At 34.2% G+C, this 25,251-nt stretch overlaps 1 protein-coding gene across 4 annotated transcripts in view; it reads left to right on the plus strand.

Annotated features, from left to right (window-relative positions):
• The window catches only part of DNAJB14 (DnaJ heat shock protein family (Hsp40) member B14), a 50,990-nt gene that overhangs the window by 9,664 nt on the left and 16,075 nt on the right, over positions 1–25,251 (plus strand). For 2 of the 4 annotated variants that reach the window (XM_017511360.1, XM_017511359.1), the window contains exons 2-3: positions 7,252–7,423; positions 14,594–14,739. In XM_017511360.1, coding sequence (XP_017366849.1) covers positions 7,252–7,423; positions 14,594–14,739 — 318 coding nt within the window. Of the gene's footprint in view, positions 1–7,251; positions 7,424–9,263; positions 11,110–14,593; positions 14,740–25,251 lie in introns of those variants that run through there. The other 2 variants (XM_017511362.2, XM_017511361.2) reach the window with 2 other exon arrangements.

Raw genomic sequence — 25,251 nt, forward strand, 5'->3', positions numbered from 1 at the left:
TTTTTTTTTTTGTATTTTTAAGTAGAGATGGGGTTTCACCATGTTGGCCAGGCTGGTCTTGAACTTCTGACCTCAAGTGATCGCCTGCCTCAGCCTCTCAAAGTGCAGGGATTACAGGCATAAGCCACTGTGTCCAGCCTAGGCCAATGCTTTTATAGAATTTCCCTCAACTTGTTTTTGTTGTTGTTGTTGTTGTTTGTTTGTTTTAAATAAATAGAGACAGGCTTTGACTGTGTTCCCCAGACTGGTTTCGAACCCCAGGGCTGAAATGATCCTCCCATCTTGGCCTCCCAAAGTGCTGGGATGACAGGCATGAGCCACTGTGCCTAGCCCTTAATTTGGGTTTGACTGATATTTCATTATATTCGTTTTTGGTGTAATATCATGGAAGTAATGTGCGTTCCTTTTTTTTTTCTTTTTGAAACGAGTTTCATTTTGTCATCCTGGCTGGAGTGTAGTGGCATGATCTTGGCTCACTGCAACCTCTGCCTGCTAGCCACAAGTGATTCTCCTACCTCAGCCTCCTGAGTAGCTGGTACTACAGGCATATGCCACAATGCCTGGCTAATTTTTGTATTGTTTTGTAGAGACAAGGTTTTGCCATGTTGCCCAAGCAGGTCTGGAACTCCTGGGCTCAAGTGATCAGCCCACCTTGGCATCCCAAAGTGCTGGGATTACAGGTGTGAGTTATCACATCCAGCTGATTTTTGTTCTTAGTGTAACATATCAGGAGACACATGATGTTGATTTGATCCTTACTGGTGAGGTTACTTTGATCAGTCAGTTAAGTAAGTTATTGCTGTTTTCCCCCACTATGATGTTATTCTTTTCTTCCTTGTAATTAATACATATTTTGTGGGGAAATACTTTGAAACTGTGTACGTGTCCTGTTACTGAGCAAACTTTCACATCTTTGTAGTGTCCATTGATTATTCTTCCCTGAATAAATTTCTGATGGTTGCCAAATGTGGTTTTCTAATTCCATAATTCTTTCTACATTTATTAGTTGGCATTCAGCCTCAATTATCTGTTATGGATTCATGGTTTCCTGTTTAATCTGTCATTATCATCATTTATTTCAGTGTTCAGATTTAGTTAGTGGGAGCCCCTTCAGGCTGGCTCCTGTGTCTTTTTGACATGTCCTCATTGTTCTTTGATTTTTTTAAAATTCCTAACACAAAAAAAAATTTCAGGTTCACATTTTACTTTCTCTGCCCTAGAAATTAGCTATTTTCCAAGAAGTCCTGATTCCTTTTACTGGACAATTGTATTTGGAAACTAGATTTAGATACTAAATAAACTCATGGCTTACAGAGGTGTTGTCATTGCTTGTAGCCCTATCAGTGGACAGAGCCAGGAAATAAATGTATGTATGAATGCACGTATGTATATTTATGTATATATGTGTTTGTGGTATACACATATCTATAGTAACTTGATCAACATTAATTTTAGTATTTGTGATGCAGACACATGTAGTATATTTGCACACTTCCATTTTTAGTAAAATGCCACAGAGTTTATTCTAGCCATCTCTATTTCCATATGAGATGAGCATGAGAAATGTGGCTCCCACTTATTTGCTCATTTTGCCTTTTATGTAATGAATGTATTGCTTTATTACATAAAATTGAGCTTTTATGTAAAATTTTGTATATATTTTAGTACATAAAAGCCCACTGGTGCAGGCCCTCTTGATTCAGCCATGTTTTTAGTTGTGACTGTCTCTATTTTTTATTTTATTATTTTTTTGATACAGTCTCTGTCACCCAGGTTGGAGTGCACTGGCATGGTCTTGGCTTACTGCAACCTCTGCCTCCTGAGTTCAAGCAGTTCTCCTGTCTCAGCCTCCAGAGTAGCTGGGATTACAGGCATGTACCACCACACCTGGCTATCTTTTTTATTTTTAGTAGAGACAGGGTTTTACCACGTTGGCCAGGCTGGTCTCGAACTCCTGACCTCAAGTGATCTGTCTACCTTAGCCTCCCAAAGTGCTGGGATTACAGGCGTGAGCCATCACGCCTGGACATGACTATCTTTTGAGTCCCAACAAGCTTCCTTGGTTCAGGGTTGACAGATATTGCTAGCTTCAAATTCCAAAAGGAAGAGAAGGGAAGGGAAGAAGTCTAATAATTTTTCTATTAGAGGAAGAAAAGACAGGGGAAGCCCACCATTTAAAAAATATTCAAACCATATCTACAGTGTTAGAAAATATTGTCATTACATGCTATATGCTCTCTTTCTTAACTATCATTTAGTCTTAGTTGTATAAATAGCTATACATTTAATGCTTACTGCTACCAATCCTTATGTCCGTGTATATGTAATTATCTTGGATTCCTAAAGCCTGTTTTATAATGGATTCCCAGAAGGGCTTGTGGGAACTAAGCTCCATTAATTCTAGGGTGTTGAAAACAGTTTATCTGTGTAGCCTTACTGCTTGAAGTTAGTTTGGTGGCTACAAAGTCTTTGGCATACATTTTATTTCCTTGTGTATCTGTGTTACTCCATTGTTTTATGCAAGTACTACTGATGAACAAAGTCCAATGATAGTCTAATTTCCCCTCCTTTATAAGTCATTTGCTCTTTTTGCCTAGATGTTTAGTTAATTTTACTGGAATATGTTTTGGTGTTGGTTTTTCCTGGTCAGTATTGGATCTGTGATTTGCCTTTTCATTATATAGTTTCAAATTTTTTTTGTTTTTATATCACAAAAGTTTATTTGTTCTATTCTTTATTTTTCTTCAGGACTCCTATTGTACATATGTTGGATCTTTATTATTAATATTTTCAGTTTACTCTTGATTTTTTTTTTTTGTCTTTTTCACTTAAAAAAATTTTTTTTTAATTCCGTTCTGGTATATTTTCTTTCTCTTAAAGCATTATCCATTGTATTTATGAGTCTTTGTTTCTTCTAGTTTAGTCTTTTTTAAATAGATTTTTTAATGTCTTATTTTTTGTTGAGTTTTATCAGCTAAGTTTTTGATACATAATTTCCTTTTTTGGTTTTTTCTTTTTTCTTTTTTTTTTTGAAACAGAGTCTCGCTCTGTTGCCCAGGCTGGAGTGCAGTGGTATGATCTTCGCTCACTGCAGCCTCCACCTCCCAGTTCAAGCAATTCTCCCGCCTCAGCCTCTCAAGAAGCTGAGTAGCTGGGATTACAGGTATCTGCCACCATGCCTGGCTAAATGTTTGTATTTTTGTAGAGACGGGGTTTCACTGTCTTGGTCAGGCTGGTCTTGAACTCCACCTCAGTTTTTCAAAATGGTGGATTACAGGTGTGATCCATTGCCTCTAGCCAGTAATTTCTGATGTTGTTGTAATTTTGATATGTATTGTTCTTTTATATCATGCATTAATTTTTAGTCTTTTCAGCTTGAAGTAGTAAAGTGTTCATCTGTTTTGTCAGCAAGTGTTTGTGGTATGTATTCATTGTCTTCAGAGGTTTAATTTTTACTCATCCTTTTTTTCTTATAATTTTGTATTAGGTTTGACTTCTGTCATTTTCTTTTACTCATTTTTATGTGCTGTTAGACTTCCTAAATACATAGAGATCCTTCTGTTTTTATGTAATGTTTAAAAATGTCATCTTGCTAAATGAGATTTCATTCCTTTAGCCTTCCCTACTTTTATCTTGAGTTTCTTTTTCATATTTTTTTCTGTTTTCTCTATCCTCTGTTTTCATATTTTTTTCATATTTTGTTTTTCCTTTTTTCTCTTTTTTTTTTCTGTTTTCCCTATCCTCTTTTTTCTGTTTTCCCTATCTCTTGGGTTCTGTTTCCAGCAGCTTCTTCTTGGTGTGGCTTTGCTCAGGAAGAGAGCTTTGACTGATTTTTTTTGAGGGCATGTAGTGACTAGAGCCTTCCATGCCCTTAAAGCTTTATTGTGGACCCTTGTACTTGTGTACTATTGTAGTAAGCAAAACTCATTCCTTTTGGCACACTTTCCCAGTTTTGCCTGCTGTGCTACATAGAGTCCCTGCTGGTTATTTTTATTTTTATTTTTTATGTTCTGTGTGCTGGCAAATGCCCATTTATTATACTCCACTACCCACACAGATCTTGTGGCAGTTGGTGGTTTGTCCCCACCTTCTTCTATTTTGGGCTTTTGTGCATGAAGTTTTTCTCTGATGAGGGAATTTGGAGAGATTTAAAATTTAAGCTGCTGTCATAACCTTTTGTCCAGAATCCCCACAAAGTTATTATATTTGAATGCTGTGAACCACTACCTACCTCCCTTAGACCATGCTGGTTTTCATTGTGATTGTAGACTAAATATAGACTATAGTTTAAAAATTGGCAGGGTGCGGGGCACATGCCTGTAATCCCAGTACTCTGGGAGGCCAAGCCAGTCAGATCACTTGAAGTCAGGAGTTCGATACCAGCCTGGCCAATATGGTGAAACCCTATCTTTACTAAAAAAAAAAAAAAACAAAAAACAACAAAAAAAACCTACAAAAAATAACCAGGCGTGTTGGCAGGCACCTGTAGGCAGGCTCCTGTAGTCTCAACTACTAAGGAAGGTTAGACAGGAGAATTGTTAGAACCCGGGAGATGGAGGTTGCATTGAGCCAAGATCACACCACTAAACTTCAGCCTGGCTCAGTCTCCAAAATAAAAAAAAATTTCTCATTAATAACTGATAGATTGGTGCCTAATTGAGTATATATATATCTTTATTATATATAAATATATTTATACATATATTTATGTTTTATACATATTTATTTTTATGTAATTTATATGTATATAAACAAAACAGCTTTATTGAGCCCTAACTCACCATACAATTCACTCATTTCGATTGTGCTATTCAGTGGTTTTTTTAGTATTTTAACAAAATTCCACAACCATTATGGAAATCAATTTTAGAACATTCCTTCAGAAGACACCCCCTACTCATTATCAGTCACTCTTCATTTCTTCCCAGTTCCACCCACCCCTGTACCCCCAGCTTTGGCAATGATTCATTTACTTTCTGTCTCTGGAGATTTGCCTATTCTGTACATTTCATGTAAATGAAACCTTATAGTATATGATCTTTTGTGACTGGATTCTTTCACTAAGCATAATGTTTTCAAGGTCCATCCATGTTGTAGCACATATCAGTACTCTGATGCATTTTAATTTTGAAAATACTTCATTGTCTAAATATATCATTATCCATTCATCAGTTAATAGACATTTGGTTGTCTCTACCCTTTTGCCATTATGAATGATGTTGCAATGAATCAGTCCTTGTATAGTATGTTTTCATTTCTCTTGGATGTATACTTAGAAATGGGATTGTTGAGTCAAATGGTAACTATGTTTAATTTTTTAAAGAACTACTAGATGATTTTTCAAAGTAGCAGCACCATTTTACAATCTCACCAGAAACTTATTAGGGTTCCAATTTCTCCCCATCCTTCTCAACATTTACTATTGTTCATCTTTTGGATTATACCCATCCTTGTGAGTGTGAGGTGATATAATAGCTGATGATGTTGAGCAACTTTTTTTGTGTGCTTACTAACCATTTGTTTGTTTTGGAGAAATGTCTATTCAGATCCTTCACCTGTTTTTTTAACTGTGTTTATCTTTTTGTTACTGAACTGTAAGAAATCCTTATATATTCAGAATACATTTTTTTAATTAAGTATGTTATTTGTAAATATTTTTTTTCCATTCTGTTGTTGATAGCCTTTGAAGTACAAAAGTTTTAAATTCTGATAAAGCCCATTTTCTCTGTTTTCATTTTATCACTTTTACTTTTGTTACTATAGTTAAGAATGTTTTTTCTAAATGAACATCATGAAGATTTACTTCTGTATTTTCTTCTAAGAGTTTTGAAGCTTTCTTACATTTAGGTTTATGGTCCATTTTGAGTTAATTTTTGTGTCCCAGGTGATGTAGTCCAAATTTATTCTTTTGCATGTGGATAGCTAGTTGTTGACCCATAAGTTCTGATATGTAGTATTTTCATTTATATTCCAAATCTTTTGTGATTTCTATTATTTCTTTGATACATAAGCTGTCTAGATTTTTTGTATTTGTTTTTTCTTTTCCAACCCATTTGTGATTTTTTACTTTTTTTTGTAATTGATTTCTAACATAACTGTATTGTGCTCATAGATTGTGGTATATATATGGTACTAATTTTTTAAGATTTGAAGAGGACCACTCTGTGGTCTAGCTGTAATGTGGGCATATGAGAAAGGAATATTCACCAGTTGGGTATAACGTTATACCTCTTAGATAAAGCTTATAAATTTGATGTTTAAGTAGTCTGTATCCTTAATGATTTTTTAAAAATTTACCTTACGTCAGTTACTGATTGAAATGTGTTAAAATCCACAATGATGGTGGATTTCTCTTTTTTTCTTTGTAGTTTTGTTAAAATTTTTTATGTTTAGTTTTAACTTTTATTATGGGAAGTTTCAAGCACACACAAAAGGAGAAAAAACAGTGTAATCACTTACCTGACACTCACCCTATCGCTTACCCTATCTTGAACCATTATGAATATATATGGCCTACCTTATTTCATACATTCTTACTACCCCTACTTTTATGCTTTTCCTCCCCAGATGATTAAAAAACAAATCATAGGTAAAACTGTTATTTTTTACACTCATTCCTCATATTTACTCTCATATTTACCACATTCCTTTTTGCATCTTAGCCTATCTGTAAATGTTTTCCTTTTGCCTGAAATGTATATACTACAGTATCCTCTAGTGAAAATCTTTTAGTGATAAATTTTCCATTTGTTTGAAAATGTTTTTATCTTGTGCACTTTCTGGAAAATTAGTGCAGAACTCAAGTTAGCAGTTTATTTTTTTTCTGAGCATTTGAAACATAGTATTTCAGTGTCTTTTGGCTCCCATTGTTGCTGTTGAGAATTAAACAGGAAGTCTAAATTTCTGTTACTTTGTGGAGGATCTCATTGGCTCCTTTAAAGACTTACCTCTTTTTCTTTGATAATCTGCAGTTTCACATGATATGACATATAAAATTCTGTCATAAATAATTCAATTATTATAATCTCAGGTTAGTAGCTTTAACTTTCTTAAGTTCATATCTACTTCTAGATGGTGATTAGTATTCTGTAAACAGTTAAGTACACAGGAATGCATGCTAATTAAAAAGATTCTATGGTGAATCCTTTTGGAGACCATAGTTCATAATTTGTCTGCTTTAAAACTTTCTTCTCAGGATCTTGTGTATGTACCTTGATGTAAACAGGCACAGTATACTTTATCTATTTACAGCACTATTGGAAATAATTATGAAAAATGGAAGCACGGCTGGAAATATCCCTCATTGCCGAAAACCATCAGGTAGTGGTGATCAAAGCAAGCCTAATTGCACAAAGGACAGCACATCTGGTAGTGGTGAAGGTGGAAAAGGCTATACCAAAGACCAAGTAGATGGAGTTCTCAGGTAGGAGTAAATATGATTTCCATCTCAATCATAATTGGTACTAATGTACTTTTTGCTGTTGTAACACCTGTAAAATGTGAAATAGAACATTAGAAGAACAAACATCAAGGAATTGAACTCTGGGTGTGTCTTATGCTTCATATTCTTTATAAAACTGATCTGTAAAGTACCAACTCTATGGAACAGTCTATTTTTTAAAAGTAGCCTTAAGTTACAAAGCTTTTTCCAAACAATTTTTTTAAGAAAAATTATTGCAACTTTTTCATACAATATGTTTATATAGCAATACTGAAAGAGGACGAATAATTGTTTTATTTTACATAGATGAAAATGGGAGAATTTCATGAAAGGAATATTGAGTGTAATAGCAAAGGATTTCTTTTCTATTTATATTCTTCATTAAGGCTATCTCTCTCTCTCTCTTTATATATATGAAGACAGTAGCATCCTTTCTTTTTATATTATTTTTAACTCTGATTATTCTGTCTCTGTTTTTAGTTTTGCCTCATGATACCCTTTTACTTCAAGCAGAAATGTTAGAGTAGAAAAATTATAAACTGGGTTTTGGGTATCTGGCTTTATTAATTTTATAATTAAAAGGTTTTCTGGAAAGAAAATGAAACTTAGAGTTTCAAACACTAGAGAAAAGTCTGCTTTGTTTACAGTTAAAGCTTAAGGAAGCTGTATTGATATTGTACTGATACTACTTTGCTAGGGGAACTAAGAATTAAGGATTTTGAACAGTGATTAATTCAAGAATTCTCAGAGAGAGTGAATCATATAGTATAGTTTAGTGAAGAGTTGTTAAAACTAGTTAAGTCTCTTTCTCATTTGTCCTTTCTTGTTTGTTTCTCTTTTTATTTCTTTTTTTCGCCTTTTTACTCCATTTTCAACTTTTTACTTACCATAATTTGTAATTGAAGTGTATTGTGAGATACAGGTTTTATTTATTAAGGAAAGTGATTTGTTACCATATCTTAATTTTAAAATCAAATACCCATATGTTTATATTTTGCATTTGTTCCTATATATTTAAATGCTAAGGCTTGATTGTAACATTTCGAGAGTGATTACAATGAGATAAAAGGATTCTCTGACTGGGTGTGGTGGCTTAGGCCTATAATCTCAGCACTTTGGGAGGATGAGGTGGGGCAGATCACCTGAAGTCAGGAGTTCGAGACCAGCCTGGCCAACATGGCAAAACCTTGTCTCTACTAAGCATAGAAAAAGTAGCCGGGCGTGGTGATAGGCACCTGTAATCCCAGCTGCTCGGGAGGCTGAGGCTGAGGAATCGCTTGAACCCAAGAGGCAGAGGTTGCAGTGAGCTGAGATCACGCCACTACACTCTAACCTAGACGACAGAGCGAGACACCTTCTCAAACAAACAAACAAAAAAAGGATTCCCTAATCATGGGAAAGCCATGGTAGAGTAGTTAATTAATATGAATGGTAGTGAAGCACTTTGAGAATATAAATAATTCTGCTAACCACTTTTATGTCAGAGGTAGCTGAATAAGTGAATAAGTGAGAGACTTACTTTTGAATTTATTTCATAAAAAACTTTTATTAATAAGCAGTGTGCTTGAAACATGCTCCTGGAAACCACATCCTAAAAAAAGTTATATTTGCTTATAGGACTTACTTTATGTTGGGAGAACATACTCTCAATGAAGGATTCAAAGAAAGTTAAATGTATTATATATGATTTTTTAAAGAATATATGGAATCACCTATATATTTCCAAGTTTACTAAAAACTATGGTTGAAAGTTTTGGAAAATAAGAATCTGCTAAATCTGGTATTATTTTAAAAAGTCTATTTCTCATTTCCTCTACGCTAGCCTTGAAAGAAACAGAAGAGTAGTCCAAGGTGTGGTAGAAATAAGGAATGAAGAACATTGATGCCTCTTTGTTCTGGTATTGATTATATATATATGTGGAGTGGGGTTGGTTTTCTGTGTATGTGGGTGGTTGTATGTGTGGTTCTCCAAAGCCCAGAGGAACTGGCTCTAGGCAAGGACACAGCTTGAGAATGGAAGAATGAAAGATGATGGTGAGTGTAGATACACTATGTATTTGACCGAGACATAAAAGGTGGAGGTAATTTTTTTGTTTTCTCTGTCAAATTGGAGTTGAGGTTGTTTTCTGAGAGTTAGAAGAAAAGAGATGAGGTTGAAAGCTTGAGAGTGGTAAAAGTGTGGAATATTTGCAGAGGAGAAAAGCAAAGAGAATGGAAGTATTGCTGATTTAGCTTTGAGGTCTATCACATTTGAGACCATGAATTCTTTATGGGTTGAAGAAATAGCTTAGTAGTATACCTGTATTAGAGACTGGTCCTCTGGTCCATAATCTTATTATACCTTTTTAATTAAATAAATTGATTTTTTTTCTTTTGGGGGCTAAATATGGTTGGAACATTCTCTAAGAGAATCCTAAGTTTTTAAAATTATATGAGTTGCTTAGCTGAATATACCTTTTATATTAGCCTTCATAAGAGTTGCTTTAGTGAGGGTACAGATCACCAGCAAACACTTACATGATGTATGTTTTTGTTTTTTCTTTTATCTATACACAGGGGATTTTTCTGAAGAAAGCCATGTTATCTTGTTGGTTAGCACAATTATGCAAACAAGTTGCTCAGTGACAATTTGGCTCAATGGGGAGAAGTCTTGCAATAATACTGCATCCATTGCATAAGTAAGAGCTAGCTTACAGTAAGACTGAAGAAAAAGTGTTTAACTTTGCAAACTAATATTCTGTTAAATTTGGCAATTTTTTTTTTTAGTTGAAGTATACTGAAAAATAATTGAGACAGTTGTCATAGATCTTATTTAAAGTTTTTAATATATCATTTAAAAACTTTACAACATCAGTGTGAAATCATTAACTGGAGTATCATTGTATTTATCAATCAGAAGCACTCTGTACAACTGTTAAGTCAATTTAATTATGGGGAGTTGAATTTAAGATTTGATTTAAACTTCAGTTCTTTATGTGAGAAGAAAAGAAATCGTTTGGCTAAACTTATAAAATAAGTAATTCTTTGTCTCAGGAATAAATAAATGTTTCCTTAAACGCCAGTTAAATTTGGAGTATATTTAAATAATTAGCTATATAGCACATGAAAAAAAGAGAATCGAAAAATGACCATCCTCTCCCACCAACTATGCCTTTATGCACATAAGAGAAGACATAAAGTCTGGACCAGGCAGAGTTTTCCCATTGTTGAGCTCCACACAGATCCTTTTGGCCTTTGTTTCCTTCCAAGATAGGTAATGGGTTACTTCTTTTTAAATTATTTTAATTCTTCAGTGAGGCAGGAGAAGGTTTTACTCTTTTAGAAAGCAGCAAACTATGAAGTGTGACAAACATATGTAACTGGTGAAAAGGAGCATGATGAACAACAATATGAATGAAAATAGAAATAATTTCTCATTCAGGTGTAAAAAATTAGGTGAATGGGTATATTGGGAGCATTACTTGAAATACATAGTCTTAAGGCTGTCCATTGGTGATGATGAGTTTATAACTGCTGGCTTCTCAAGAATTTCTCTTCTAATAGATAAAGAAAATTTAGTGTAGGGAAGATATTATGGAGCTGAATACAGCTAAGAATTAGTGAAATAACTGTTTTTCCTGTCTAGACTTTTTTTTTTTTTTTTTTTCTGTGGCAGTTGTTAGCTTTATGACCTTACATAGAGCACTGCAGATTTTCACCTACTTTGTCTACACTATCCAGCAACCTGTGCTGCCTTTTTAAGTTGACCAGGCTTTTGTGCTCAGTAATTGTAAACAAACAAGACAATTTTAGAGGCTTAATCTGGAACATAATTAAACATCTTACACAGTCAAACCAAGTAACCAAGTAGTAATGGCTTTAGGATTGTTCAGTGTTTAATTTACCTTTTATTTTTTGCACTTAGGCAGTGTCTGCCATATTTGTAGTTCTATACCTTGTCTCAAGTCTGTTTCACTTCTATTAACTGGTTCTCTTCTATTCCAAATGATTTTTAGTAACAACTACATTTTCATGACAGCATTCGCCACATTTGATCTGAACGTGACATTTTAGATCCCCGTCATTTCTGCTCTTAAGTTGAAAGTCATCTGTACATCCACCCAACATTTATGGCGAAAAAGACATAATCCCTGCCTTCAAAGAACCTGTAATCTAGAAGAGTTGTCAGACAAGTAAAGAGGCAACTGTAGTACACTGTGGTAATTGTTGACATAAGGCTAAATTCAGAGGATTTAGGGAGGACATCAGAGGAGCAGCAAACCTAGTCCTGAGGAATTTGGATTCTTAGGAAAAGGAAGCGCTAAGCTAGAGTCTGCAGAAGTTGTAGAAACTAGCTAAGCAAGAAGAGAGGCAGAGAAGATGTGCTGAGCACCAAAAACAATTGCAAAAATATAAGAGGTAAAAGAGTGCTTCAATACTGATTGTAAGAAAGGAATAGCAAGATAAAGGTCAGTTTGAAGTCTGAAGGGTATCCTTTTCTTCTGTATTCTGGTTCTGAGCAAGATTTTCAAGTCAGATTAACATGTTTGAATTCTTACTTGTGAGGCCTTCCTTTATTACCTTATTTGAAATAGGCCTACCCATCCTTTCTTTGTTTCAATTAGCTACTTTATTTTTCTTCAGATGTTTATCACCATATGATGTACTTTATATTTTACTTGTATATTTGTATATTGCTTGTTCTCCTAATTATAAATTTAATGGGATTTTGACTATTTTATTCACCACTGTAGTATCTGAAATTGTGCCTAACAGAAAGTATATGGTTAGTAAATTTTTGTTAAAGAAGTTAAGTCCTCATTCTCATCTGTTACTTGGTTATGTGAACTTAGACGATTTACTTAACCACTCAAAGACTGGTTTCCTCATTGGTTAAATGGGAATAATATCTACCGAATGAGGAGTATATGAGATATTTGTGTAAAATAATCAGCATAATAAAATTCTACAGTTCTTTATGTGGAATCTTTGTGACCAAATGCAATTTGGAATTTAGAATTCTTCCTGTTTTAGAAAGGTGCTAATATAGTTGGCTCTCCACATCTATGGTTCTGCATCTGTGGATTCAACCAACTGTGAATTGAAAATATTTGGTGAAAAATAACAATACAACAGTAAAAAAATAATACAAATTAAACAACCAATATAGTGTAACAACTGTTTACATAGCATTTACATTTTCTTGAGTATTACTTATAACCTGGAGATGATTTAAAGTACATGGGAAGATGTGTAAATGTTATATGTAAATACTATAACATTTTATATCAGGGATTTGAGCATCTGCAGATTTTGGTATTCAAGGAGGGGACATCCTGTAACTAATCCCCTGTGGATACCAAGGGATAACAGTATATTATATATTATACATCTTAGGGTCTAGGGCAGCAGTCCGTAACAAATAGTCATATTTCTATAGCAAAACATATAGGCATTCACACTTAAATGGGATAAATGAAGACTCTATAGTAGCTTCACATCTTTTCAGGTCAGATTTTCCTATATGCAAAATCTAGACAGAGTCCAATTCATTTTTTTATGAAGTAAAATTAGTTATAGAATAACTTTGATTTTTCAGTGATTTATGGATATTGGAACATTGATATGGCATGGTGGACCTGTACCTAACACAGTAGGTGTTTTATAAATATTCCCTATTTCCTTTTTTTCTGTCACATAGTTTCTAAACATTTCTAGGAGAATGAGTCTCTATACAGGTGGGGATCATTCTCTTGTTTACAGATATATGATAATGTTAATTGCCTAGAACACTGGACATAGTTGGTATTCAATAAATAATTATTGACTAAATAAAGGAAATATGAAATAAAATTGATGTATGTTAATGTTTTTTAAGTATCTAAAGTAGAAAACTCCAATTTTAATTTCTGTAAATTTGTACAATCTTATATTACTTTCCCTTTTTACTCTCAAGTTCATATAACAAATGATAGATACCTTCATTATATAAGGAAAGCTAAGGCTCATTTACTCTAAAAATATTTACTGAGGCCCTATTGTGTGCCAAGCACTATGGTAACTAATAGGTTTAATATTAAAGAAAAAGATCTCATCTCTTTTCTTTGAAAACTTTGAGTCAGTCTTTGTAGTTCTTTTGCTGTTAATGTCCACTTTTACTGTAGATCATTTTGCCTGTCACTACCCTGTCATCAAGCCACCCGCACGTGGAATGCATCTAAAATTACAAAGTACTCTCCGAAAATTTTGAAAATGTACTGTGGCTTTTGTGAAAGTAAATTACTAGGTTTTGGAAGAAAGTTGGCATCCACGTGTACCTAATGTTCTCTGTTCCATTCAGAGTATTTCTTTTCTAATCCTAATATACTTTAAAGACTCCAGGCTTAAATCTGTTAAATTTTTAAGGTACAAACTATATGTATATAATCTTTAGAAATGTGCTTATCACAGTGAAAATCAGGGGTAACATTTTTTGAGTCCCATGTTATATCTTATCATGAGATGTTATCTTTTTTAGAGAGTAACACAGAAAAAGTATCTTTGGCATAACGGGGCTGGCTGGGTGCATGGTTTATGCCTGTAATCCCAGCACTTTGGGAGACTGACATGGGGAGTATCATTTGAGGCCAGAGGTTCGAGACTAGCCTCAGCCCCAACATAGCAAGACCCCATCTGTACCAACAAATAAATAAATAACTGTGCTAACTTAACATTTAAACCACAGAATACTGCAGTTATTTTGCAGGTACTAAACTGTTGCTTTGATAGTTGGTTAGATCTACATTATGAAAGAACAAAATTTTTGGAATGTAATGCATGTTCATTCTTAGCTGTGACATGCTTTTGAGGAGTTTCGGAATTTATCCACTTATGAATACTAAAAAAGTTGTTTTTATTGTCTCATTTTAGCTACAGTGTATGCTTTACTTGTAATATATTACACTAAGGACATTTTCATGGTTTACTCTTCTCAGACTTGGGAAGAGATTGGAAGAATGGTCTATGGTCGAAAAAGAGTGAAGCAAACTAACCCTTAAAGGGATAAGCCATCATTAGATTTTGAGAAAGAGTCCATAGATAGTTCTTTATACTATTCTAATAAATTAAAAATTAGAGATATTACATAACCATCTTCCTTGAAATTTACATTATAACACACTCTCTTGTTCACAGCATAAACAAATGTAAAAATTACTATGAAGTACTTGGAGTTACGAAAGATGCTGGTGATGAAGATTTGAAAAAAGCTTATAGAAAGCTTGCTTTGAAGTTTCATCCAGACAAAAACCATGCACCTGGAGCAACAGATGCTTTTAAAAGTAAAGTAAACCTTTTAAAGCAATTTTACTAAGCTCTCTTTAGAGTTCACTTTACAGTGTTTCAGAATATTAAATTCTGCTTTTGGACTGGTGCAAAAGACCAGCACAAGCAAGGATCTGCAAAATTCGTAGAGACCAGCACAAACAAGAGTCTGCAAAATCCTTTAAAACTTCAGTATTAACTGGTTACACCCCGAGTCAAACAAATGCAGTTTGGCTTCACAAAAGCAACATGCCAGCTTTGATACAGTCTTAAGAAACTTTTCTAGGCACCTATACATGTATTCTTGTTTACCAGGAACAAGTAGCGTGATAATTATGCATGAGCATCTAGTGTACTGCCATCTGGTTCTAAATGAATTGAAAGTAAAATATTGTTTTTGTGAGTTTTTAAGGTACAAGAGACTGTCCGGAATTTGGATATTAGTTAAAAGAAATATCTCCTTAGTGTTCTCCCCAATTTTTGCATTTTTTATACGTAGTTTTAGCTAATGTGATTTTTTTCTTTTTTTAAAATTAATATTTTTCCCCTTGCCTTTTATTTATTTTTTGTTTTTCTTCCCAATAGTCTTTAATTTTTTTGCCAAATTAATAAATAATTGTCAGATAAGTGATTTTGTGATTTTATATTTCGTTAAGTACAATTTATTTATAATACTTTCTCATTCATAGTTAAATTTCTAAATTTGTGATTGTTCATTCTTGTGAATTTGGCATTCATAGAGCCAGTGTTTAATGTTTACAGTACTATGGTGTGGTCGTAGAATAACTGGAAATAGATACTCATTTTAAAAATCTTCCAAAAAGATAGAAGAATCAATTGGTCCTTCTTGAAAATACTGTTAAGATTGTTTCCAAAACAGTTTTGTTTCTTGAAGGAAGTTGCCAAGGAAAATACATTTGGGAATTAATAATATATTCCAATAAAAGCCACTACCAAAGTGGTGCTGGTGAAAGTAAAATGCCAGTGTGACAGTGAGAGCCATCTCACTTTGTTTCCTTAAAGTAAAAGTGGCATGTTGAAAGTACAGGAAAAACTTTACTTGAAAACAAACACTTGGAAATTACACTTCTGTAAGTTCATTACTTGAAGAATTTGTCCAGAAAATAGTGCCATTATTTTCTTTCCTCCAAATACACACCTTTTTTAAACAAAAATAAAGCTTTCATTTTAAAAAATAACACAGATAACAACACTTAGTTTAATTTCTAATTCAATAGTACAGAAAGTTGGGAAATTTCTGATGAAATTGTCAAATAGAATAAATATTTGTTTAATTTGTTTTATAGCTTGAGCCTAATATGTGTAGTCACAGAGTTACTGGAAAAAGTAACTGAAATTTTAAAATAGCTAATTTATTAGCATATATTCCCCAAAAGCTAAAAGTAAGTTTAGCTGTATGAGTTCCACAGATTTAATTTAAAATTTTTTGAGTTTTAAAAATGTTTAAAATATTTTGGCAATGGTTTATTTGTATGTTTGTTATCTGCTAAGTGATTTCAGTGTTAATTCTTTAAACCATTTCCACTTCTGTGTTGAAGTCATGTTAACATCTTGTAATAACACTAAATGTACGTAACATATTTCTATAGGCTTTGTTGCATTTTGACTAGGTTAGCAGAATAGATGTCACCTAAGGAAGCAAACTAGACACTCAATGGGGTTTTACAAAGCTGGTTATACTTCTGTCTGGTACATTTCAGAGTTTAGTGGTTTGCTTTGCAAAACTAGAAACTTAATACTTACCAACATGCTGGGAGGCGATTTATATCTAGAGGAGAGGTTCACGTTATTCAGTACACAAAGAGATTACCTATAAACCAGGTTTATTAGTCCCAAAGAGGATCAGAATAGGGAACTGATTGATGAGCCCATTTTTTATTGAGTGGAAACTACATAGAAAACTCAAGTTGTAATTCACATATGCTTGATGAGTAACAGTAGTTAATTAGAAAATATTAAGGTAGTATGATCCCACAGAAATGGCAGGTTTCATTCATTTAGCACACAGGGTCTTCTCATTATCTTCTGTATCAGCTTATTATATTTTTAACCAATCAGTCTGTTTTTGGAATACTAAGCCATTTATCTCTGAGCAAAGACAATACTGTTGTCTTTTTTATAAAAGCTAAACTATGGATTGATTGCTCTGTAATTACTAAAACACTTTTTACAGAAAGTGAAAACCTCTTGCTTTTATTTTCTTCAAGAACAGAAGAGGTAATTAGTGATTAAATAGAAGAGTTGTTTCAATTGTGTGTTTTGTAAAGCTTTAAAAATAAAAAAGATTGCTCTCAAGGAGAATGGACTAAATGAACTCATAAGTTCATGTAGCTATTTTGTCTTTTTAGTTAGGATTGTAAGTTTCCCAAGCAAGGAATATTTTTTTTTACATATAAAGTGACTTGTAAAATATATGAAAACATATTTTTGAAAAATATTTTAATGAAATGAGTCTCTCTCCTTTTTTTCTGATAATAGATGTCTTCAAAACACACCCAGTCTACATTATCTTCAAAGATTCCTTGAGTATTTCAGAGACCATCTGAATAATACCTGTGTCTCCTGACATACATGAATGTAGTAATGCGGCATGGATTAGTTGTTTATGTGTTTGCTTGACAAGTAATAGTGGAATGGGAACTATTGTTTGTATTAGTTCTGGTAGTTCAATATAAACATCTAGAGTATATCTCTAAGAACAAAGAGTTTAATTCTGCCATTTGGGCTAGTTTTTGTAGAGAAACACAGTGAGAGAATCTGAGATATCACCTCCCTCAAAGAATTTATAATTCATAAAAGGGAGATAAACCTTACACAGAACTTTTGTGATATAGTAATGCCTGACATTTAACAAACATTTTATGGTTTTTCATTCCTATTTTTAAATTTAATACTTATTAAAAAAATCTCATCAAATAATCAAGAGACCAGTGTCATCCTCTTTTCACAAATAAGAAAGTTGAGACTCAGATATACTCAGGATCTGACAAAAGACCAACTATATTTAAATACCAGAACAGACCATAGATGTCCAAAGAAAAGTTAGAAAGATGAAGTCTCATTGTGAGCAGAGTAATTGGAGAAGCCTTCATAATAGTTACAATTAAGGTTAAAATTAAGAGTTTTCTCAAGAGTTAGCATGAATTCTATGGTTAGAGAAGAAAGCAGATGGCAAAAGCTTGGCAGTGAGAATGAGGTGAGTGATCTAAAATTCCATGAAGGCTTCCACTTTCAGGAAGATAGGACAGATATACTTTTCCCTGTTTTCCCCAATGAGTACAACTGAAAACCCCAAACATTAATATATAAAGTAAAGAAAAGAAACATAGGAAGACTCTGAAAAGTGGAGACAAGAAAGGTAGACCAACTAGGTAGGGACCTTAGGATTCAAAGAACAACATAGCAGTTAGTCGCTTAGGTATTCTTTTTAACCCTGCAAATATCCCAAATTAGGTGCTAGAGGAGTAGGCAATCTAAAAACACCAATAGCCATAGACAGAAAAGCCCCAAGAAAACCCTGATTTATCTAGCCAAACGATCAGGAAAGGGATAGCCTAGAAAGACAGAAAAACAGTAGCCACTCTACTGCAAACACCCACAGGAAAAATTGTGGCCCTACCCTGACCCACAGTAGCAGAGACTGAGTAGAGAGCCTAGGCTATCAACCCCTCTATGCTATAAGGAGATGCTCTAAGCTCTCTGCTGGGGTGGTAACAGAGAAGGTGAACTAGATTGCTTAGACTTTCATTTATGCTGGGTAGTAAGAAAGGCTTCCCTCACAATGTCAGGGGAGATCATGTGGACTTTCTCTTCCACCTGGCAGTGAAAAGGTGTTCATTCTCCCTGCTGGGGTAGGATCAGAGGTAGCCTAATGTAGAGGCAGGACTTTAATCACCAGAGGTAACAAAGTCATTTCCTTCTAGTATCAGTGAAATTAAATGGAGAACAGTAATGAAGCATCTCTTCTCCTCCTAGCCAGGGAGATAAAAGTAGAGGCCTGATATTCCCATAAGGGAACTTCCATGTCTATCCAATGGGACCCCTCCCCTTGAGTGTCTTCAAAGGCCAAGGGGAAAACCTGGACTTCCACTCCCACTTAGAAACAATGAGATGGTATTCCTCCTTCTCTGCTGAAGTGGCGTCAGAGGAATACAATAAAAACAAAATATGTAAATAAGATCCATACTCTTATAAGGTAATAACCCCAAATTATGAAGTTTCAGTTGAAAATTACTTGTCAGTCTAAGAACCAGGAATATCTCAAACTGAATTTTAAAAATCAATCAATAGATGCCCACATGAAGATGACAGAAAAGTTAGAATTGCCTACCAAAATTTTAGAACAATCATAAAAAAAATCATATAAATGTTTCAATGAGCAATTACAAATAAGCTTAAAACAAAAGAATCCCCACAAAGCAATAGAAAGTCTGAGCAAAGATATTAAAAGTATAAAGAACAAAATACAAATTTTACAACTCAAAAATAAATATAAACTATCAATGAATGGAATAAACAGCAGACTAGACAAATGCAGGAAATAATTGGTGAGCTAGAAAATAGAAAAATAGATGTTATCTAATTTGAACATAGAAAATAAGCTAAAAAGAAAAAGGACATAGCCTCAGAGACAAGTGGGACGATAACGAAATATCTAATATTCAGGTGATTCGGTGTCCTAGGACAAAGGGAGAAAGAAGGCAGAGCTGAAAGAGTACTCAGAAAATTAAAGGTTGAAAACTTCCCAAATTTGGCAAAGGATAGAAGCCTATAGATTCTAATTGAATGAACCACAAACTGATAAGCCCAAACAAAGCCATACCAAGACACATCATTGTCAAACTTTTGAAAACTAAAGACAAAGTCCTGAAAGCAGCAAAAGAGAAATGACACCTTACCTATAGGGAGGGAAGCAATTTAAATGACAGCAAATTTCACATTGGAAACCTCAGAGGCCAGAAAGAAATAGCACATATTTCAAGTGCTAAAAGAAAAGGAACTGTCAACCTAGAATCCTATACTCAGCAAAAAAAATCTTTCGGGAATGAAAAGGAAATCAAGACATTTTTCAGAAAAGGAAAAATGGGAAAATTTGTCATGAGCAAATACAACCTGAAAGAATAGCCAAAGGAAGTTCTTTAAACAAAAAGAAACAATAAAAGAATCTTGAAATACCAAGTACCGAGAAAAAGCACAGTACTCTGGTATTATTTGTGGTGCCCCAAAGTTCGTATGTTAAAACCTAGTCACAAATGTGATGGGAGTAGGGATGAGGCTTTTGAGAGGTGGGATTCCATCTTGTGAACACACAGTTGGAGGGAACTATTTATGAACCAGAAAGCAGGCCCTCACCAGACACTGAGTCCGCCAGTGTCTTGATCCAAGCCTCAGCCTCTGCAGCTGTGAGAGATGGATTTGGTTATAAGCTATCCAGTTTATGGTATATTCTAATAGCAGTCTGAATGGACTAAGACACATAGTGAGCAAAAATATTATTTAATACAATATACTTTTGTTTCTCTTGAGTTTCTAAATTATGTTTGGTATTTGAAGCAAAAGTTAAAACATTGTCTGATAAGGCTTTAGATATATATAAAGAAAATATATAAAGAAATTATATTTTATATGGGGGAAGATAAAGGGAAGTAAAGGAAGGTAAGGATTCTATACTTCATTCGAACTAACAAATTGATAACACCAGAAGGTTATGAATTATGTATATATAATACATATAATGTATATACAATCCCTAGAGCAGCCACCAAAAAGCTATACAAAGAGATATAATCAGAATACACTATAGGTAAGTAAACATGGAATTCTAAAAAATGTTCAGGTAACTCACTCACAAGATGTCAGGAAAAGGAAAACAGAAATGAAAAAATAAAAAATAAAATGGCAGGCTTAAACCCTAACTTATCAGTAATTACATTACATGTAAATGACCTGTCTATGCCAATTAAAAGTCCTTTGGCAGAATGAATTTTAAAAATGTGATTTCACTAGGTGCAGTGGGTGCTGCCTTTATATTCCTAGCACTTTGGGAGGTGAAGGTGAGAGGGTCACTTGAGCCTATGAGTTCGAGACCAACCTAGGCAACAGTGAGACCCCATCTCTACAAAAAATTTAAAAATTAGCTGGACGTGGTAGCACATGTCTGTTGGTCCAGCTACTTGGGAGGCTGAGTTAGGAGAATCACTTGAGCCTGAGGAGTTGAGGCTGCAGTGAACTGTGACTGTGTCACTGCACTCCAGCTGGGGTAACACAGTGAGATCTTGTCTCAAAAACAAAACATAATTTTGCTGTATGTTATCTACAAGAAAATTATTTGATTTATAACACCACATACAGGATGAAAATAAGATTGAAAAAAATATATATCATGCAAATATTAAAAGAAAACAGGAGTTGCTATATTAGTATTAGACAAAATAGGCTTTAGAGTAAAAAAATTACCAGAGAAGTACATTATGAATATGTACTTGATAAAAGGGTCAGTCCTTTTAAGACACAAATGTATATGCACTGAAAGCTGTACAGTATGTAAAGCAAAAACTAATAGAACTGGAAGAAGAAATGCACAAATTCACAATTATAGTTGGAGACTCCGCTACCTCTCCTCAATAATTTATAGAACAATTAGACAGAAAATCAACAAGAATACAGAAAGACTGAACACCACCATCACCTAACAAGATCTAATCAACATGTATACAACATGCCACTCAACAACAGTGGATTGCAAATTCTTTTCAAGTGCCCACAGAACACACAGGAAGATAGACCATATCCTAAGTCATAAGATAAATCTCCACTAATTTAAAGTATTGAATCATACAAGTATGTTCACTAAACACAGTGGAATCAAAGTGGAAATCAGTAACACAAAGGTAATAGGAAAATGTCCAATCACTTGGAAACTGAACACCATACTTCTAAAGTATCCATGGGTTAAAGAGGAAATATCAAAACAAATTTTAAAAAATATATTGAACTAACAAAAAATGAAAATACCGCAATCAAAATTTGAGAAAACCAGTTAAAGGAATGCTGAGAGGAAATTTTTTAAAAAATTTATTTATTATAATTTAAGTTCTGGGGTAGATGTGCAGATCATGCAGGTTTGTGACATAAGTATATACGTGCCTCGGTGGTGGTTTGCTGCATCCCTTGCCCTGTCATCTACATTAGGTATTTCTCCTAATGCTATTCCCCCCCAATCCGCCCACCCCTTGCTACTCCTCCCATAGCCCCCCACCCCCCAGATCCTGGTGTGTGATGTTCCCCTTCCTGTGTCCATATGTTCTTATTGTTCAACACCCACTTATGAGTGAGAACATGCAGTATTTGGTTTTCTGTTTTTGTGTCAGTTTGCTGAGAATGATGGTTTCTATCCATGCATGTCCATGCAAAGAACGTGAACTCATTGTTTTTTATAGCTGCATAGTATTCCATGGTGTATATGTCCACATTTTCTTTATCTAGTCTATCATTGATGGGCATTTGGGTTGGTTCCAGGTCTTTGCTATTGTGAACAGTGCCGCAGTAAACATGCGTATGCATGTGTCTTTATAATAGAACGATTTATAATCCTTTCGGTATATACCCAGAAATGGGATTGCTAGTTCAAATGGTATTGATATTTCTAGATCCTTGAGGAATCACCACAGTGCCTTCCACAATGGTTGAACTAATTTACACTCCCACCAACAGTGTAAAAGCGTTCCTATTTCTCCGCATCCCTGAGAGGAAACTTGTAACATGACATGCGTATGTTAGAAAAGAGGAACAGTCTCAAATCAGTTATCTATGCTTCTGTCTTACAAATCTAGAAAAAGAATAGCAAAATAAACTCAAAGCAAAAAAGAAAGGAAATTGTAAGAGTAGAAATCAGTACAATTGAAAATAGTATCAATGAAACAGAGCTGATTCTCTGAAAAAATGAATAAAATTGAAAGACTGACCAAAAAAAGAGAGAAGACAGAATGACCATTGTCAGAAATGGTATCAGAAACAAGGATATCACGGCAGACATCAAAAGGATAATAAGAGAATAATACTATGAACAATTCCATACATATAAGTTTACAAGTTAGGTGAGATGGGCCAATTTGTTGAAAAATACAAATGATCACAACTCAGTCTGAAATAGATAATGTGAATAGCCCTATAGAACTTGCTGTGGTTTGGGTATATTGAAATTTGATCCCCATTGTGGCAGTGTTGTGGGGGTGTAGCTTAGTGGGAAGTGTTTGTGTTATGGGGGCAGATCCCTCATGAATGTATTGGTGCTGTTTTAACCATAGTGAGTTCTTGCTCTCTTGAGGCTAGATTACTTCTTGCAGGAATTGATTACTTCCTAAGTGAGTGGGTTGTTACAAAGCTAGGACACCCCTCAGGCTTTCCCCTCTTTGCACCTGTTTGCTTCCCCTTTGATTTTTTTCTACCATGTGATGCAGCACAGAAGCCTTCACCAGAACTCAAGGCCATGCCCAAAAATTTCTCAGCCTATAGAACCATAAGCTAGTCTCAGGTATTCTTCTATAGCAACACAAGAGGGACTAAGACAGAACTGTTGAGTAAATTAACATAATTATGAAACTCCCAAGAAAGAAATCTCCATGCTCAGATGCTCTTATTGAAGAAGTCCACCAAACTTTTAAAGGAAGAATTAAAAGTAATTCTGTAAAATCTCTTCCATAAAATAGAAGAGGAAGAGAGATTTTTCAGTTAACTTTAAGAAATGTTTTACCTTGTTTATATCAAAACCAAAGACATTACAAAAAACAAAACAAACAAAATGAAACTACAGATCAGTACTCTTTTTGGAATAAACCCAAATGTCCATGACAAAATATCAGAATTTTGCAGTATATAAGAAGAATTATACACCCCAAACAATAGAAGTTTATTTTAAGGTAGCAAAGTCAATTCACTATTTGAATATCAATGAGTGTAATCCACCATATTAGTAGACTAAAGAAAAAAATTGCATGATTATATTAATCAGTGGAATAAAAGTATTTGATACATTTCAGCACCCATTCATGATAAAAACTCTCAGAAAAATTGCAATAGAAAGAACCTGCCTCAACTTGATAAAGAGCAACTACAGAACACCTGTAAGCCAACATTAAATGGTGAAAGACTGAATGTTTTTCCCTTATGATCAAGAATAAAGCAAGAATGTCTCTTTACCACTCATATTCAACAAAATGCAGGATGTAGTAACCATTGCATTAAAGAGAGACAAAGGAAATAAAAGGCATACAGATTGGAAAAGAAGACATAAAACTGTCCTAATGTGCAAATGACATGATTACATAGAAATCCAAGGAATCCACAGAAAAAACTTCTATAGCTACTAAGTGAATCTGTAAGATTGCAGGATACAATATAAATATACAAAAAAGTAATTGCATTTCTGTTTAACTAGCAATGAACATTTAGACACTAAATACATTATCATTTATAATCATACATACAAAAAAATACTTAGGTGTAAATGTAGTAAAACTTGTGTCAGATTTATATACTGAAAGCTATATATATATGTATATATATATAGCTTTTGTATATACTATATACAGTCCATTTATTTAGCTATTTACTGATTTCTTTAATCAATATTGATTATTCATTTAGGAAAGAGCTAAATAAATGGACTGAAATATTATGTTCATGGATTGGAAGACTCAACATACTAAAGATGTGAAGTTGCCTGGGCATTGTGGCTTATGCCTGTAATCTCAGCACTTTGGGAGGCTAAGACGGGTGGATCACCTGAGGTCAGGAGTTGGAGACCAGCCAGACCAACATGGAGAAACCTCGTCTCTGCTGAAAATACAAAATTAGCCAGGCATGGTGGTGCATACCTGTAATCGCAGCTACTCTGGAGGCTGAGGCAGGAGAATTGCTTGAACCTGCGAGGCGGAGGTTGCTGTGAGCCAAGTGCTCCATTGCACTCCAGCCTGGGCAACAAGAGTGAAACTCCATCTCAAACACACAAAAAAAGGTCATTACAAATTGATATACCTGTTAAAGACAATTCCTGTCAAAATCATAGCAGGATTTGTTTTGTAGATAGAAACAAATTTTATTCTAAAATTCAGATGGGGGAAAGAACGAACCTGAATATCTAAAAAGATTTATTAAAATAATGTAGTAGGAGTGATTAGTGGTCCTGATTTCAGGAACACTATAGATATACAGTAAACAAAACTGTGGTATTGGCAGAAAGATTTACACATAGATCAGTAGAACAAGATAGGGAACCCAGAATTAGACCAATACTAATATTGCCAACTGGCTTTTGACAAAGATGCGAAAGCAATTCGATAGAGGAAAGATAGCCTTTTCAACAGTTGGTTTTGAGGCAATTGGACATCCATAGTACATCCATAGTCCAAAAAATTAACCCTGATGAATATATCATGCCTTATATAGAAAATGAACTCTATCAAAATAGATCATGAATGTAAATATAAAACATAACACTTTTAGCCAAC

The sequence above is a fragment of the Cebus imitator genome, unplaced genomic scaffold (assembly GCF_001604975.1).
Source record: "Cebus imitator isolate Cc_AM_T3 unplaced genomic scaffold, Cebus_imitator-1.0 Scaffold447, whole genome shotgun sequence".
Classification (NCBI taxonomy): Eukaryota; Metazoa; Chordata; class Mammalia; order Primates; family Cebidae; genus Cebus; species Cebus imitator.